Genomic DNA, 14,113 nt, shown 5'->3' on the forward strand with positions numbered 1-14,113 from the left:
ATCTCCAGGTTTGTTCAAATTTAAGTGTGGAATCATAAAGATTACTTCTAATTTTCTCCAAATTTAAGCATAATATCGTCTGGGAAAACCAAAAAAAGGTAGTTGGAGCATTAGGCTCTTTCCAATGTTGTAAGATACATCTTTTCGCCATTAAAGTAAGAAATGCAATCATTCTACGGACTGAAGGGGAAAGATTACTGGAAATTTTAGGTAATCCAAAGATAGTTGTAATAGGATGAGGAGAAATATCTATATTCAATACCTCTGAAATAATATTAAAAATGTCTCTCCAAAAAGTTTCCAGAGTAGGAAGAGAGACTCATTCCACCGAGATGCAGCACTGAGCGTCATAGGAAGTCATTCCTGCCTGTGGCCATCAAACTTCACAACTCCTCCCTTGGAGGGTCAGACACCCTGAGCCAATAGGCTGGTCCTGGACTTATTTCCTGGCATTTACATATTACTATTTAATTCCTTATGGTTTTATATTGATTTATTTATATTCTATTCTTGGTTGGTGCAACTGTAACAAAAACCAATTTCCCTCGGGATCAATAAAGTATAACTATGACTATGTGCAGTGAACCCAACAGCTGGAATATATTAATGAAGTTGAACACTATCACAGATGAACATACAAGATATTCAGGAGATGCAAGCTCAATACTCTTCACCGGAAAAGTGGCTCTGGGTGGACAATGGTCGGAAGTTAAACAGTGATAGAGTACGGAAATATGGCAATAGTCATAGACTGATAGCCCCAAATACAGTGTGAAAGATGATCAACTGGTTCTGCAGATGGTGGTGGAATCCAAAGTTCAAGGCACAAGCTCGACAAACATTTTAAAGATGCATGACATGTCAGAAAATGAATCCTAGAGCTGCAGAAAAGCTACCACAATTAAGTACTCCTACCCAGCCCAATCTATTTTTACACTTACTAGTGGACTGCATTTCTTCACCAAAGTGTGAAGGATACTCACATAGTGGACCATAGTGGACAGGTTTTCAAGATGGGTGGAAGTTATTCCAGCAAGAAAAGCTACTGCCATACATACAGCAAAAACTCTTATCCAGGACTATATTTCTAGATGGAGATTGCCATGCTATATTCAACTCTGACTGGGGAACACATTTCAGTGGGAGTGTATGTCAGGAATTATGTCGACTGATGAAAGTGGACAATGAAAATACCAATCACCCAAAATCATCAGGACAAAATCGAACAGATGAATGGAACCAAACAATGACTGACTAAGTATCATGAGGAAGGCGTACCATGGCCTACAGCTCTTCCAATGGTCTTATGTAGCAGCAAAGCAAATCCAAACAAGAAAACTGAATCAAGTCCATTCGAGTTGGTAATGGGGATCTTATGTCGTTGCTGGCAGCCCTTGATCTCAGGGAGGCTGTGTGAAATTAGCCCAAGCTGTCCAGTCCGCTTCTCAACAGGTTTCTGCCACATGGGAAGACCTACTAAAAGGAGGACACAACCTATTTCCACATGAGTGAGTCCTGATTAAGAAACTGCACAAGGAACCACTGGGAGCTGGATGGGAAGGTCCTTATCAAGTGCTATTAATTACCAACTCAGCATTGAAAGCAGAAGGTAAAAGTAAATAGCTACACGCCAGCCACTGTAAGCAGTATCCTGCGAGGACCACAACACTATGGTTAATGTGCTAGTAACCTCTTGGCCACACTGCCTACATTGCTGGGCTACAGTGAGCAAATCACGAAATAGCCAGAAGACTTCAAGAAAGTTAACAATTACTGAACATTATGAAGTTTATTCTAACGTTATATTTTTGCCAATTTTGCCTAATTACTATGAGTACTAATATATTTTGTCATAACTTACATCTTTTTTACTTAAGGTAACTATTAATAGAATAGTGCAGCACATTCTTACGAAGGGTCTCGGCCTGAAACGTCGACTGTACCTCCTCCTAGAGATGCTGCCTGGCCTGCTGCATTTACCAGCAATTTTGATGTGTATTGCTTGAATTTCCAGCATCTGCAGAATTCCTGTTGTTTGCACATTCTTAATCTCAGCTTTCTCTTCACTAATGGACAGACAGTAAGAAGTCTATCTTTCATGTTCTATCAACTCTCAATGAAATAATCACGAAACAACAAGTTATGTGCACCTTTCCTGGCTTCTGAAAGAATCATGGATTAAAACAGCAAACACTATTCACACAACGCAGCAGGCCAGGCAGCATCTCTAGGAAGAGGTACAGTCGACGTTTTGGGCCAAGACCCTTCATCAGGACTAACTGAAGGAAGAGCTAGTAAGAGATTTGAAAGTGGGAGGGGAAGGGGGACAGCCAAAATGATAGGAGAAGACAGGAGGGGGAAGGATGGAGCCAAGAGCTGGACAGGTGACAGGCAAAAAGGATATGAGAGGACCATGGGACAGGAGGCCCAGGGAGAAGGAAAAGGGGGAGGGGGGGGAAAACCCAGAGGATGGGCAAGGGGTATAGTCAGAGGGACAGAGGGAGAAAAAGGAGAGAGAGAGTAAGAATGTGTGTATATAAATAAATAACGGATGGGGTATAAGGGGGAGGTGGGGCATTAGCGGAAGTTAGAGAAGTTAATTTTCATGCCATCAGGTTGGAGGCTACCCAGACGGAATATAAGGTGTTGCTCCTCCAACCTGAGTGTGGCTTCATCTTTACACTAGAGGAGGCCGTGGATAAACATATCAGAATGGGAATGGGATGTGGAATTATTTTTTTAAAAATTGATACATTCCTGGAAGATGTTTTGTTACGTACAATTTTAAAAGGTTGGACAAATGCATCATAACATTTTGGTATGCTGCATTTCTCTATGTAGAGAGGGGCACTGAATTCATTGTAATGAACTTCAGAAATTTAAAACATACTCCAAACATACAGACTTGTAAATAAAACTTACATAAAATGAATGAATTATTCTAAAGATGAGGAACAAACTCTGCAATCTACTTTTTATAATTATGTCTACATCTTTCAAACATCCTTTTTTTTTGGTTAAACCAATTCCAAAGTCATTCTTGATAGCACATCACAACTGCTTACAACATCCCCTTAGAATGGAGTTCAGTAATATTTTTTATTGCGGGCAGTTAGCTATTCGTCAAGCAAGTATATACAGATAGGTTAAGTGAATTGGCAAGAAAATGGCTGAGAAAAAGTAATGTGAAAAAAAAACTGAAGTTTAAAATTTTTAAATAAAATAGAATGGTTTTGTTTTTAATACAGTGGATTCCAGTTAATTAGACAATTAATCGAGGCAGCTGTTATTTGGCACAACTCTTATAGAACAAAAACCCATTCAAGAAAATTGCTGCGATTCCCTTTGTTTATTTGGGAGAATATGCCGCTTAATTAGGGTAGAGACTGTTGCTGAACGGGTTCTAGCTTGTGTCAATTGCATGCACTCGCATGCTTAAACAGTTTTTCAATAGCTACAGTTGCACATGTTTGCGTTAAAACAGCAGTGATATTTGTCACTAATAGTTGGCAGAAGTAAGCAGTAAAATAATTCAGAACTGTCTTGCTTACTGTGGTTTCAAGCATTCAGGCTTGGAGATGCTAGAAATGGCCAGGAGTGAAAATGAAATGATTTCACTATTTCAACAAGTTAGGAAATGCAAAGAATTTGAAATAATCATTAATGTTGTAATTAAAATTAAGATTTAGAGGATGCAATTATCGACAGCATTATATGAAGGTAGTCCATTACCTGCACTACGTGTTTGCACTGATTTTGTTCATTATGTACTTGGAATTAACTCCACCATTGATAACTATTAGGAATTAATACAATTTTATAGTACTGTAGTGCTGACTTTATTTCTTAGATCCTTCACATACACGAGTAAAAATCTTTACATTACATCTCCATCTAAATGTGCAACTTATAGTAATTTGCAATAAATAGTATGTACAACAGGGCAGTCAATATAGCATAGAAGTGCAATTGTCTCAGCGTGAATTAATCAGTCTGACGGCCAAGCTGTCCCAGAGCCTGTTGGTCCCGGCTTTTATGCTGTGGTACCGTTTCCCAGATGGTAGCAGCTGCAACAGTTTGTGGTTGGGGTGACTTGGGTCCCCAGTGCTCCTTCAGGCCCCTTTACACACCTGTAAATGTCCCGAAGAGTGGGAAGTTCATATCTACAGATGTGCTGGGCTGTCCGCACCACTCTCAGCAGAGTCCTGCGTTTGAGGGAAGTACAGTTCTCATACCAGACAGTGATGCAGCCAGTCAAGATGCTCTCAATTGTGCCCCTGTAGAAAGTCTTTAGGATTTGGGGGCCCATACCAAACTTCTTCAACTGTCTGAGGTGAAAGAGGTACTGTTGCGCCTTTTTCACCACACACCCGGTATCTACACACCACATGAGAACCTTGGTGATGTGTATGCCAAAGAACTTAAAGCTGTTCACCCTCTCAACCCCAGATCCATTGGTGTCAATAGGGGTTAGCCCGTCTCTATTCCTCTTCTACTCCACACCCAGCTCCTTTGTTTTTGCAACATTGAGGGACATTAGTGTTCTAATTTGTTCTACATTTTGTTTAAACACATGATTTGTTACTCAGTTTGTCTTTTTTTTAAAAATATACCTTATCAAATATTTCCATGAAACTTCAGCTAATTGGGCAAGCGCTTAATTGGCCAAAATGTACTGGTCCTGATGTGTCCTAATTAACCAGAATCCACTGTACTGAGAATTTGAAATCTGTTAGCATTGAGAAGGAACTGGGTGAATGTGTACATTCATCAAAGTTAACATGCAAGGACAACAAGCAATTATGAAGACAAACAGCATATTGGCTTTTAATTGCCAATACAAGAATCTTAATTCCAAATACGTAGACTCTCAGTGAAATTGCTTTTGGAATACACCCTATCCTCGTTATATGCGTCTTCGGACAATGCGGATTCACAGTTATGCAAGGAACCTATTTCTACCAATGTCTCATTATATGCGTCCAAAACTCTCAGTTATGCGAGGAGCACCTCTCCCACCAATACAAGTCACGTGTGCACACTTCACAGTCTCACTGTTGGGACGAGAAGCACCGCTTTCCCGCCAATACAAGTCAGGTGCGCGCGCCTCACGATCTCTCTCCCGCCAATCTCGCATTGGTTTTGGCAAGGTGTGGATGCGCGATCTTAAACTTCTGTTGGTTTTACCTACAGTGCAGTGATTTTGTGCTCGGAATATTTAACCATGCCTCCTAAGCGTCCGATGTCATGTCCTGGGCCGTCAGCCGAGCGGCAGAGAACCGCTTTAACACTTGAAAAAAGTTGGAAATTATAAACAGCGCAGCACCCGCTGAAGGTAACACAGCTCTGGGACGCTACTGCCAGGAAGAGAATCGTGCCTTTAAAGTTCTTTTGTTGCTTGACAACGCGCCAGCCCATCCTAAACATTTGGACAGCATTCATCCTAACATAACAGTGCGTTTCCTGCCGCCTAACACAACATCGCTGATTCAACCGCTCGACCAAGGTGTAATCCACATTTTTTTCTTTAAACGGCGAACTATCTCTCAGATGTTGCAAGCAACAGGCGATTTTGAAAATCCCAGGAGTTTACCAACAGTGAGGGAATGGTGGAAGTCAGAACACTTGGCACAAACGGCGATGGACATGGACCCAAGTTTAGAACAGAGTCAGCATTTCAGTCATTCCCTGCCGTCAACCCTTCTTCCCTACAAGCAAATTTATGCTGAAAAACAAAATGCTGCCAAGCAAACAACCCTCACCACTTTATTTAAATCGGTGTAATCTTCTGCTGCAGGCAGTTCTAAGAGTTCTGTGAGTCTTCCTTCACCCCTTGCTGTGCTTGATATGATCCTGGCGAACACACCTGCCACTGTTGGCATGTACTGTACACCCTAGGATGTTAACTTAATATGAATTATTACATTGAATATTACCTTAAATTGATTAAATATAATACAAATGCTGTCTTGTAGTACTGCTTTTGTGTCGTATTGGTATGAAATTGTGAATAAATTACCGAAAAAACGTATTTAGGAAGCCCTCTGGAACGTATTCCTATTTTCTCCATTTAAATAATTATTCACATTATGCGATTTCACATTATGTGTCAACTTCGAGGAACATATCCCCGGCATATAACGAGGATAGGGCATACAAACCAAAGGCAAGTATAAACGAGTGCAGTGGTTCATCAGGTAGATGGCTAGGATGGCAGGTCTGACACACAAGGAGAGATAAAACACACGGAACCATGTTTTCTTAAGGTGGTAGGGGACTTCCTTCTATTCCTATTTCTTACATTATTTTTAAAAGTACAGGACTATTTAGTTCAGGAAAATGAGATGATTGTGATAAAATGCACCAGATTATTTAATAATGTCTCTTCCTATCAAGCCCTTAACATTTCCCTGTCAAGAGTGTAAGGAGCCAATGGTCATAATCTCAAAATAAAAGGCCCAGCTATTCAGCATAGGCGAACAGAAATTTCTTCACTTGAGGGTGGCAAATCTTTGAAATTCTCTCTCAAGTGTGCTGTGGAGGTTCAATCATAATTGGAACAGCATAATACTTTAAATATTAAGGAATAATTCTAACAACCTGCTCTTGCTTCTACAACTTATGTCCATGTGGCTACAACACAAGCTTAAGGATTAAATGATTCATCAAGATAATAACAGTCTCAGAAGACCTACTGCAGGAAATGGAAAGCTCCACATTGCGAGAACAAAATACTCAGTAATGGACAAAGTCACAGTTGTTTTTTTTTTAAAAAACACAGACATACAAGATAGAAATCAATGTCCGAGGCAGGAAGTTTTTACCTGTACCACTGTATTTCTCCTTTGGGAAATACTCAAGAACATTTGATATGCACTACAGTACAAAACACTTTAAGTGCTGGAGCAGTTTTGAGTTTTAATCCCACTGAATCTGACTTTCACAATAGGAACAGCATATATATTCATTGTCAGATATATTTAACATGATTAAACTATACAATTGTAGCAAATTCTATTAAGATACTTTGAGCACAATATTGTGCTATGATGTCTTTGAAAACTTCTCCCCATTCAGCCAATAGCATAACTGATCTTACGCAGGTCAAAGCACTATTTCCTATTGATAATTTGAGCCATTATACTATCATTTATCTGAAAGAACTAACCATATAGTCTCAATTTCCAGATAATTTGTTTAATCTCCAACCACACCTCCCTCTGCAAAAATAATGCAACTTCCAATCAAAAAATAGGGATTCTGTTTTCATATAATTTCTGTCAAAATATTGTATCTTAATGCCTCTCTGCTTAAAGAAAAATTCCAGCTTCAGTTTTAACTCTTATCCTCTCAACTCAGTGGAAAGTTCAATGGTGGGGGGGGGGGTGCGGGAAAGAGGGAGGCAGGACAGGTGCACCAACAAGAAATATTAATCATTCCAAAGAGAAGTCTCTACCTTCCATGTTCTGATAAAAAGGTAACTCCTTGAATTTCCCTTGATAACTAAAGTTGATATTCTGAATCCCCATTTTGATTTATAATTTCTTGTTTACTTCAATTGTAATAATTTAAAATACCTCTGAACGTTAAAAAAAGGAACACAAATTCTTGACAGCAACCTAACTTTATTCCCTGCTGTACCTTTTTGGCCAGGATTATGGCATGTAGGGGAAGAGGGGAAGCAGCATCAGGAAGACAGTACTCCTTGTTAATGCCTCAACCAAGTCCCAACTTAGCACTCAAGGGAGTTCAGGGCCAACAAAAAAAAAAAGAAAGAAAGAAAGAAAGACAGACAGACAGTCTTGTGAATTTGACTAAGTGACCAGGTACGACTGAGATCACTCTAGGTGACATATCATTCCAATACACTTACCTATTAATCAGGTACCTAATTCCTCTTACACAAATTGTGCATTTCATTAGAAAGTTCCAATATGCACCCAAGCTGCAAGCATCTATCTTATTGTTAATTTATGATAGGAAAAGATTAAAATGAGAACCAAGAACCTCAGGAATGTATTCTGTTTAACGGCCATTGTATTTATACAATTAGTGATGCCATAACTAATGTTTATTGACATTCTAATTATTCTTATAAACATAGCTACCTTCCAAAACAAACATGGCAAAGACTTGGCCGTATCAGGGAACACATTCAACCAGATGCACCATACACCAATGACATAGTCCATACACTGAATCCCTTGGAACAAAGTTTGAGCCAGAACTATCACATCCCACCACTATTAGGACATACTTTGATGCGCTGAGTCACCTTGTACACCAGTTATAAATAAATTTACACTCAGGAAAGGATGAGAAATGAGAGAACATTTTGTCATTCCAGATCCTTGACTAATAATCACTTCAGGAATCAACTACATATCGAGTCTCTCCATGACTGAAATGTAGTCACCATTTCAGTTCTCTTGCTATATAATATGAACAAATCACTTGAGTGCCAATAAATGCTCGTATGTCAGAAATAGGAGGGAGAAACTCCATTTATTTGAAAAGTATGTAACCTTAGGACTGAACTGTTGCACAATATTTGTATTGTATTAAAACTAGTTTAAACATACTTAAACTGAATAGACATTAAAAACACTTTATCATACTATATACACATCTACGATAACAAATTATAGAAAAATTTTAAAGTACTTCCATAAATATTAGCATTTGTTCCTCACCTAGTCCTACTCACAAGAGTAGGCTATACTTCTGACATTTCAGCAGACTGGTATAACAAGCACTCTTAAGAATGCATCAGCCATGGCACATGAAACCATATCAGAAGGCTGCTGGTTGAAATCCCTAGTAACACACAAAATGCTGGAAGGACTCAGGATCACATGAAGGGTCTCTGCCCAAAACATTGACTCTTTATCCCTTCCCATAAATGCTGCCTGACATGTTATGAGTTCCTCCAGAATTTGTGTTACTCTAGATTTCCAGCATCTGTAGAACCTCTTGTGTTTATGATTGAAATCCCTTTTCAGAATCAACAAAACCTAGGTTGACACTTCTGCCCTGCACAGAATTTCTTCAGTACTGTCATAGGTGATCTCCTTCCTGAGTAATCTGAACCTGGTGCCATATCTGCCCTCTCCACTAGCCACAAGTTACCCCAATAATAGGAATAGTTTTTGCCAGATTTTAACAAATATTTGTCCCACATACATCATTAAAAATTGTCAACTGATGATTATCTGATTTGTACAACCTGTTGCATATTTGTGTTATAACAAAGACTACAGTGCTTGCAAAAAGTACATTTTAATAAGTATGCAAATGCCAAATTCAAACAACAGGTGGTATTGTTTTCCCCACTCAGTTTAATACTCAAAACACTCATCAATTAACAAATCTACCAGGGCACACACTCAGGTTCAGGAAAGATCCTTTGCTGCCACCTCTTTCCTTGCGTATTCATCAAAAGCTAATGTAAACACAAGTGACCCTGTTGAATAGATAATAAGATGCCTAATATTTTATATTAGAACATTTAATATTTATTGTAGGCCCTGAATTGTAGAAAGACCATTACAAATTTTTAAATCACTTCACATTAGCCATGCTGCAGTGCAACATTAAAATGAAAAAAAAGCAAATGATTCCCAGAATGCAATTCTAATCAACTTTACACTCAAGGCCTGCCAAGTAAATGGCATGAAATTCCCTATAGGGAGGGAGAGAAACTAATCTCCACAACACTAGTCTTGCTTAACCTTTTAGCAACTTCTAAAAGACCATAAATATCCATATCCATCATATGATTTCAAGACTAAATACATTAGCATTAATAGTGTAGTAAAAATTCATTCCCAGCACTTTAGATTTTTTTATATTCCAATGCAAGCTTATTTCAAAAGTATTTAATTGACGGCAAAATGTTCAGACATCCTTAAGTTTATGCCTAGTGCTAAATAAATCGTACTTCAACAATGAGACACAAATAAGACTGGAAACAAGAGCAAAACTAATAAGTTACAACTGATCAAATACTGATTTGAAATTTGGACTGAAGCTGTTTTGTGTGACAATGCTGAATTACAGAATACTTGGACAAAGGTTGCCTACAGTTGCCAAAAGGGTATCTCCTCAAGTTCATTACAGTTCATGACAGAAAAGAAGGAAGGCAATCCAATCAGATTTTAAAGCCACAAAGGAAGTGTTTAAATATATTAACAGGGTTCAATGATTAACCCTCAACAAGGCACCTACATTGACAACATTAAACCCTGAACTAACCAGGCAAATGTGAATAGTGCAAATGTATTAACTATTGCTCAATGTGTAAGATCACTAACATCAATAAAATCATAAAAAACTTACAGTAATGACGGCCTTGCTCAGACAGATTGAACCTCTACAACCGTACTCTGTTTCATCCTCGGACTTGTAGTAACTTAGGGTATTGGTTTTTAAAACCACCCATCGGTCCTGCCAGCCATGGATATAGTTGGTCCACTGAAAATATAATATGCAAGAAAACCTTTGATTCGGCTTATATTTAAAGATACCCTATCACAAGAATTTTATCATTCTTCGACGTCGATTGGCTAGAATACTCGCAAACCACGGGAAAACATACGCTGAAATAAAACAATTCAGTCTAGTTCTAGATGGCAAGGAGAGATGGGAGCATTACTCACTCCTGTCAGTGTTGCGGGAACAAGAACACACCCGACTTCATATGAAAGTTTAAAAGCGAAGAGTACATCAGCCAGCACGGGTACACAAACTTCTGATTCGCGGTCAAAAAGACCAAATTGTAACTATTACTGAAAACAAAATTTAACGGGCTTTACCTGCTGTTTATTTACAAAAATCAGAGAGAAACTCGGCCCACCATTAGTGACTTTTAGTTTACTACACAGCCGTTTGTAATCACTACCAACGAGCAACTCCCATTCCCCCCATGGTTGTTGGGAGCAACTGACAGGCCTCGGGGCTCGGAGCCAAAACCTCTCCGTTACCGGAGAGACAGCTTGAGGTAGTCGAAGATTTAAGCAGAGGTAGAATAGGGTCTGCACCACAGTGAGAGAAAGCTCTGGCTGCTCCGGTCGTGGCTCTGCCTCTGCTGCCTGGCGCACTGGAAAAGCTGGGAGATCCCGAGCAACAGGCGAGGAGGGACGGCAACACCGACTCGTCCTCGGGCAGTTCGGTGGACTCACCTTGCTCAATATCCCGCACAGCTCAACAGGCGGCCCCGATTCGGTGTCCAGATCCTCTTCGGAGGAAGAATTCCAGCTCTGATTGTCCGACATTGAGAGGGGGTCGGGCGAACCGAGGACAGGCTGAGTCAGGGCACGGCAGCCGCGTCTGCTGCTTTTTGTCGCCGCTCTGGTTTCTCCTCGCACCGGGACTCAAATCGCCACCATGTTTGTGACATCACCCAGGAGGTGGGCCGGGCTCGGAGGGCGCGCGCGCAGGGCGCTGGCTGCTCGTGACGTGGAACCCAGATCTGGGCCAAGGTTCGAGGCGTCATCGAAACAGCGGCGGCGGCGGCGGGGAGCGTCCGGAGCCTTTCCCCTCCTCTGCTCGGAGTTGTGGTTGCCCAAGCAGGACGCCAGTCAGCGTCGTTGCCAATCTGCGAGTAAACAACAACCAAACAGAGAGAAAAATATGAAGCTAAATTAATTGTTTCCATGTTTCTACTCTCCAAGCCTGCAGTTCCTCCGAGTCACAAAGAACCCGGAAACTTCCCTCCACATTATAGTATATATGACTGTGAGTATACTTGAAGAGCAGCGTACTGTGCAGTGCTACATCGGTGCACCAGCCACTGCTGTAAATTGAATGTTAACTATCTAAATAAAGTAGGCCTTGTTTTGTTGGTACAGTAGTTTATTATTTCCTTAATTAACACATATGAATTCCACACAAGGTAAGTCAGAATGGCAGAATTCCTTCCCTGGAGAACATTAATGAGCCAGGAGGCAATTTAACAAGTTTTATTTTTAGGTCAGTATTACTAAGACTAGTCTTGTTGTAAAATCCAGATTATTTAATTATTTTATATTATACAGCTGTCATACTGGGATTTGAAAATGGGTGTCTAGATTACTTAAGCAAAACATTGCAGATAGTGGAAGTCTGGAAAAAAAAAAGTGAAGGAGCACTCAAAAGGCCAGGCCACATTAGTGACTGAGAAACAGGACTGACATTTCAGACGAAGGACACATCATCAATGCAAAAAGTGAGATGCACGTTTTCAGGTGCAGAGGGCAGATGGAAAGAACAGTTTAATAAATAGTCTCAAGCAACACACATCAAAGTTGCTGGTGAACGCAGCAGGCCAGGCAGCATCTCTAGGAAGAGGTACAGTCGACATTTCCAGCCGAGACCCTTCGTCAGGACTAACTGAAAGAAGAGCTTACTAACTAGTAAGCGCTTCTTTCAGTTAGTCCTGACGAAGGGTCTCTGCCCGAAACGTCGACTGTACCTCTTCACCAGCAACTTTTATGTGTGTTGCTTGAAATTCCAGCATCTGCAGATTTCCTCGTGTAATAAATAGTCTGATGTGGAACAGATTCATTGTGTGCAGGTAACAAGTACTTTTCAAAAAAGGCACTCAGAACAAAACGATGCAGAGGCTAAATGAAACAATGGTAGTCATTGCCAACTGAGATTTATTTGAAATTGTTCGACTCACTATTAACTCCTGAGGAGTGTAGTAGGCCTAACTGGAAAATGGGGAAAGGAGCATCAATCTGTACAGGCAGTACAGATGGTTTTAGAGTTATACAACACCAAAATGAGCCCTTCTGCCCATCATGTCCATATGCATCTACACTAATCCCATTTACCTGCATTAGGTCTGTAGTCTTTTATGCCTTGGTGATTCAAGTACTTGTCAAGATGCTTCTTAACTGTTGTGAAAATGTCTACTTCATCAAGTCTTCAGGCAGCACATTCCTGAAACCAACTGACCTCTTCATGAAAAATATGCCCATTCCTTTGCTGATCCCCATATAGATGTGGAGGACATTCCTGACAGGGCAGTCAGATGAAAGCAACACACATCAAAGTGGCTGGTGAACACAGCAGGCCAGGCAGCATCTCTAGGAAGAGGTACAGTCGACGTTTCAGGCCGAGACCCTTCGTCAGGAAGGGTCTAGGCCTGAAATGTCGACTGTACCTCTTCCTAGAGATGCTGCCTGGCCTGCATTCACCAGCAACTTTGATGTGTATGGCTTGAATTTCCAGCATCTGCAGAATTCCTTGTGTTTGCGAGGATAGGCAGATGGGTAGTTTGTGAGGTTATGTATGCCAGTCATCATTTATGCTGGGCTCCCAACAAATGGACTCTTAAGTTCTCAATATCATCTGAAATAAATATTCAGGGGCCAGAAATCCTACTTGGTTGGTGGGAACATGGCGTTTTTCCCCAACCGAAGTCAGGGTGAACATCCAAATCCTTATCACCTGATAACCTGTCTACTGTACTAGCAATAGAGTATGTGCTTTGTGAATCTGGTGTCAGGTGTGAGAACGATATAGCTTGGACAGTGGTGTTGATGATATGTCTCTGTAGTGGAAAAGCACACTGCCACTTACCTGGCAGTGGATCTGAAGGATTTTTAAAGACAGCATTGGCGCTATCTGTCAAGTTCCATGAAAGGCCTTCTGTAGATAGCCCAGGTATTATTAGCATATGGGAGGGCACAATCACAATTTCAAAGTTCAAAGTAAGATTTATTATCAGAGTTCATACATGTCACCACATACAACCCTGAGATTCTTTTTCCTGCGGGCATACTTAGCAAATCTATAGAACAGTAACTGTAAACAGGATCAATGAACAACAAACTGTGTGGATGCAAACATAAATAAATAGTAATAAATAATGAGTATGAAATAATAAGGTAGAGAGCCCTTAAAATGAGACCTTTGGTTGTGGAAACACTGGAAAAGGAATGTAGTTATCCCTTTTTGTTCAAGGGTCTGATGGTTAAGGGGTCGTAACTGTTCTTCAATCTGGTAGTGTGAGTTCTGAGGCACTTGTACCTTCTATCTGATGGCAGCAGCAAGAAAAAAGCATGGCCTGGGCAGTGAGGAACTTTGATGATGGATGCTGCTTTTCCACAGCAACGCTTCATGTGGA

At 40.4% G+C, this 14,113-nt stretch overlaps 2 protein-coding genes across 7 annotated transcripts in view; one reads left to right on the top strand and one right to left on the bottom strand.

Annotated features, from left to right (window-relative positions):
- LOC134347117 (ceramide transfer protein) overlaps positions 1 to 11,410 on the bottom strand; it is a 139,021-nt gene extending 127,611 nt beyond the window's left edge. For all 6 annotated transcript variants that reach the window (XM_063049275.1, XM_063049276.1, XM_063049273.1 and 3 more), the window contains exons 1-2: positions 11,181 to 11,410; positions 10,339 to 10,473 (exon numbers count right to left, since the gene is read on the bottom strand). In XM_063049275.1, the coding sequence (XP_062905345.1) occupies positions 10,339 to 10,473; positions 11,181 to 11,273 (228 nt within the window). In that variant the 5' untranslated portion in view covers positions 11,274 to 11,410. The remainder of the gene's footprint in view (positions 1 to 10,338; positions 10,474 to 11,180) is intronic.
- A 66-nt stretch (positions 11,411 to 11,476) lies between these two features.
- The window catches only part of polk (polymerase (DNA directed) kappa), a 74,225-nt gene continuing 71,588 nt past the window's right edge, over positions 11,477 to 14,113 (top strand). The window contains exon 1 of the mRNA XM_063049267.1: positions 11,477 to 11,736. The gene's annotated coding sequence lies outside the window, so the exon portion shown is untranslated. The remainder of the gene's footprint in view (positions 11,737 to 14,113) is intronic.

This window comes from Mobula hypostoma, chromosome 5 (assembly GCF_963921235.1).
Source record: "Mobula hypostoma chromosome 5, sMobHyp1.1, whole genome shotgun sequence".
NCBI lineage: Eukaryota > Metazoa > Chordata > Chondrichthyes > Myliobatiformes > Myliobatidae > Mobula > Mobula hypostoma.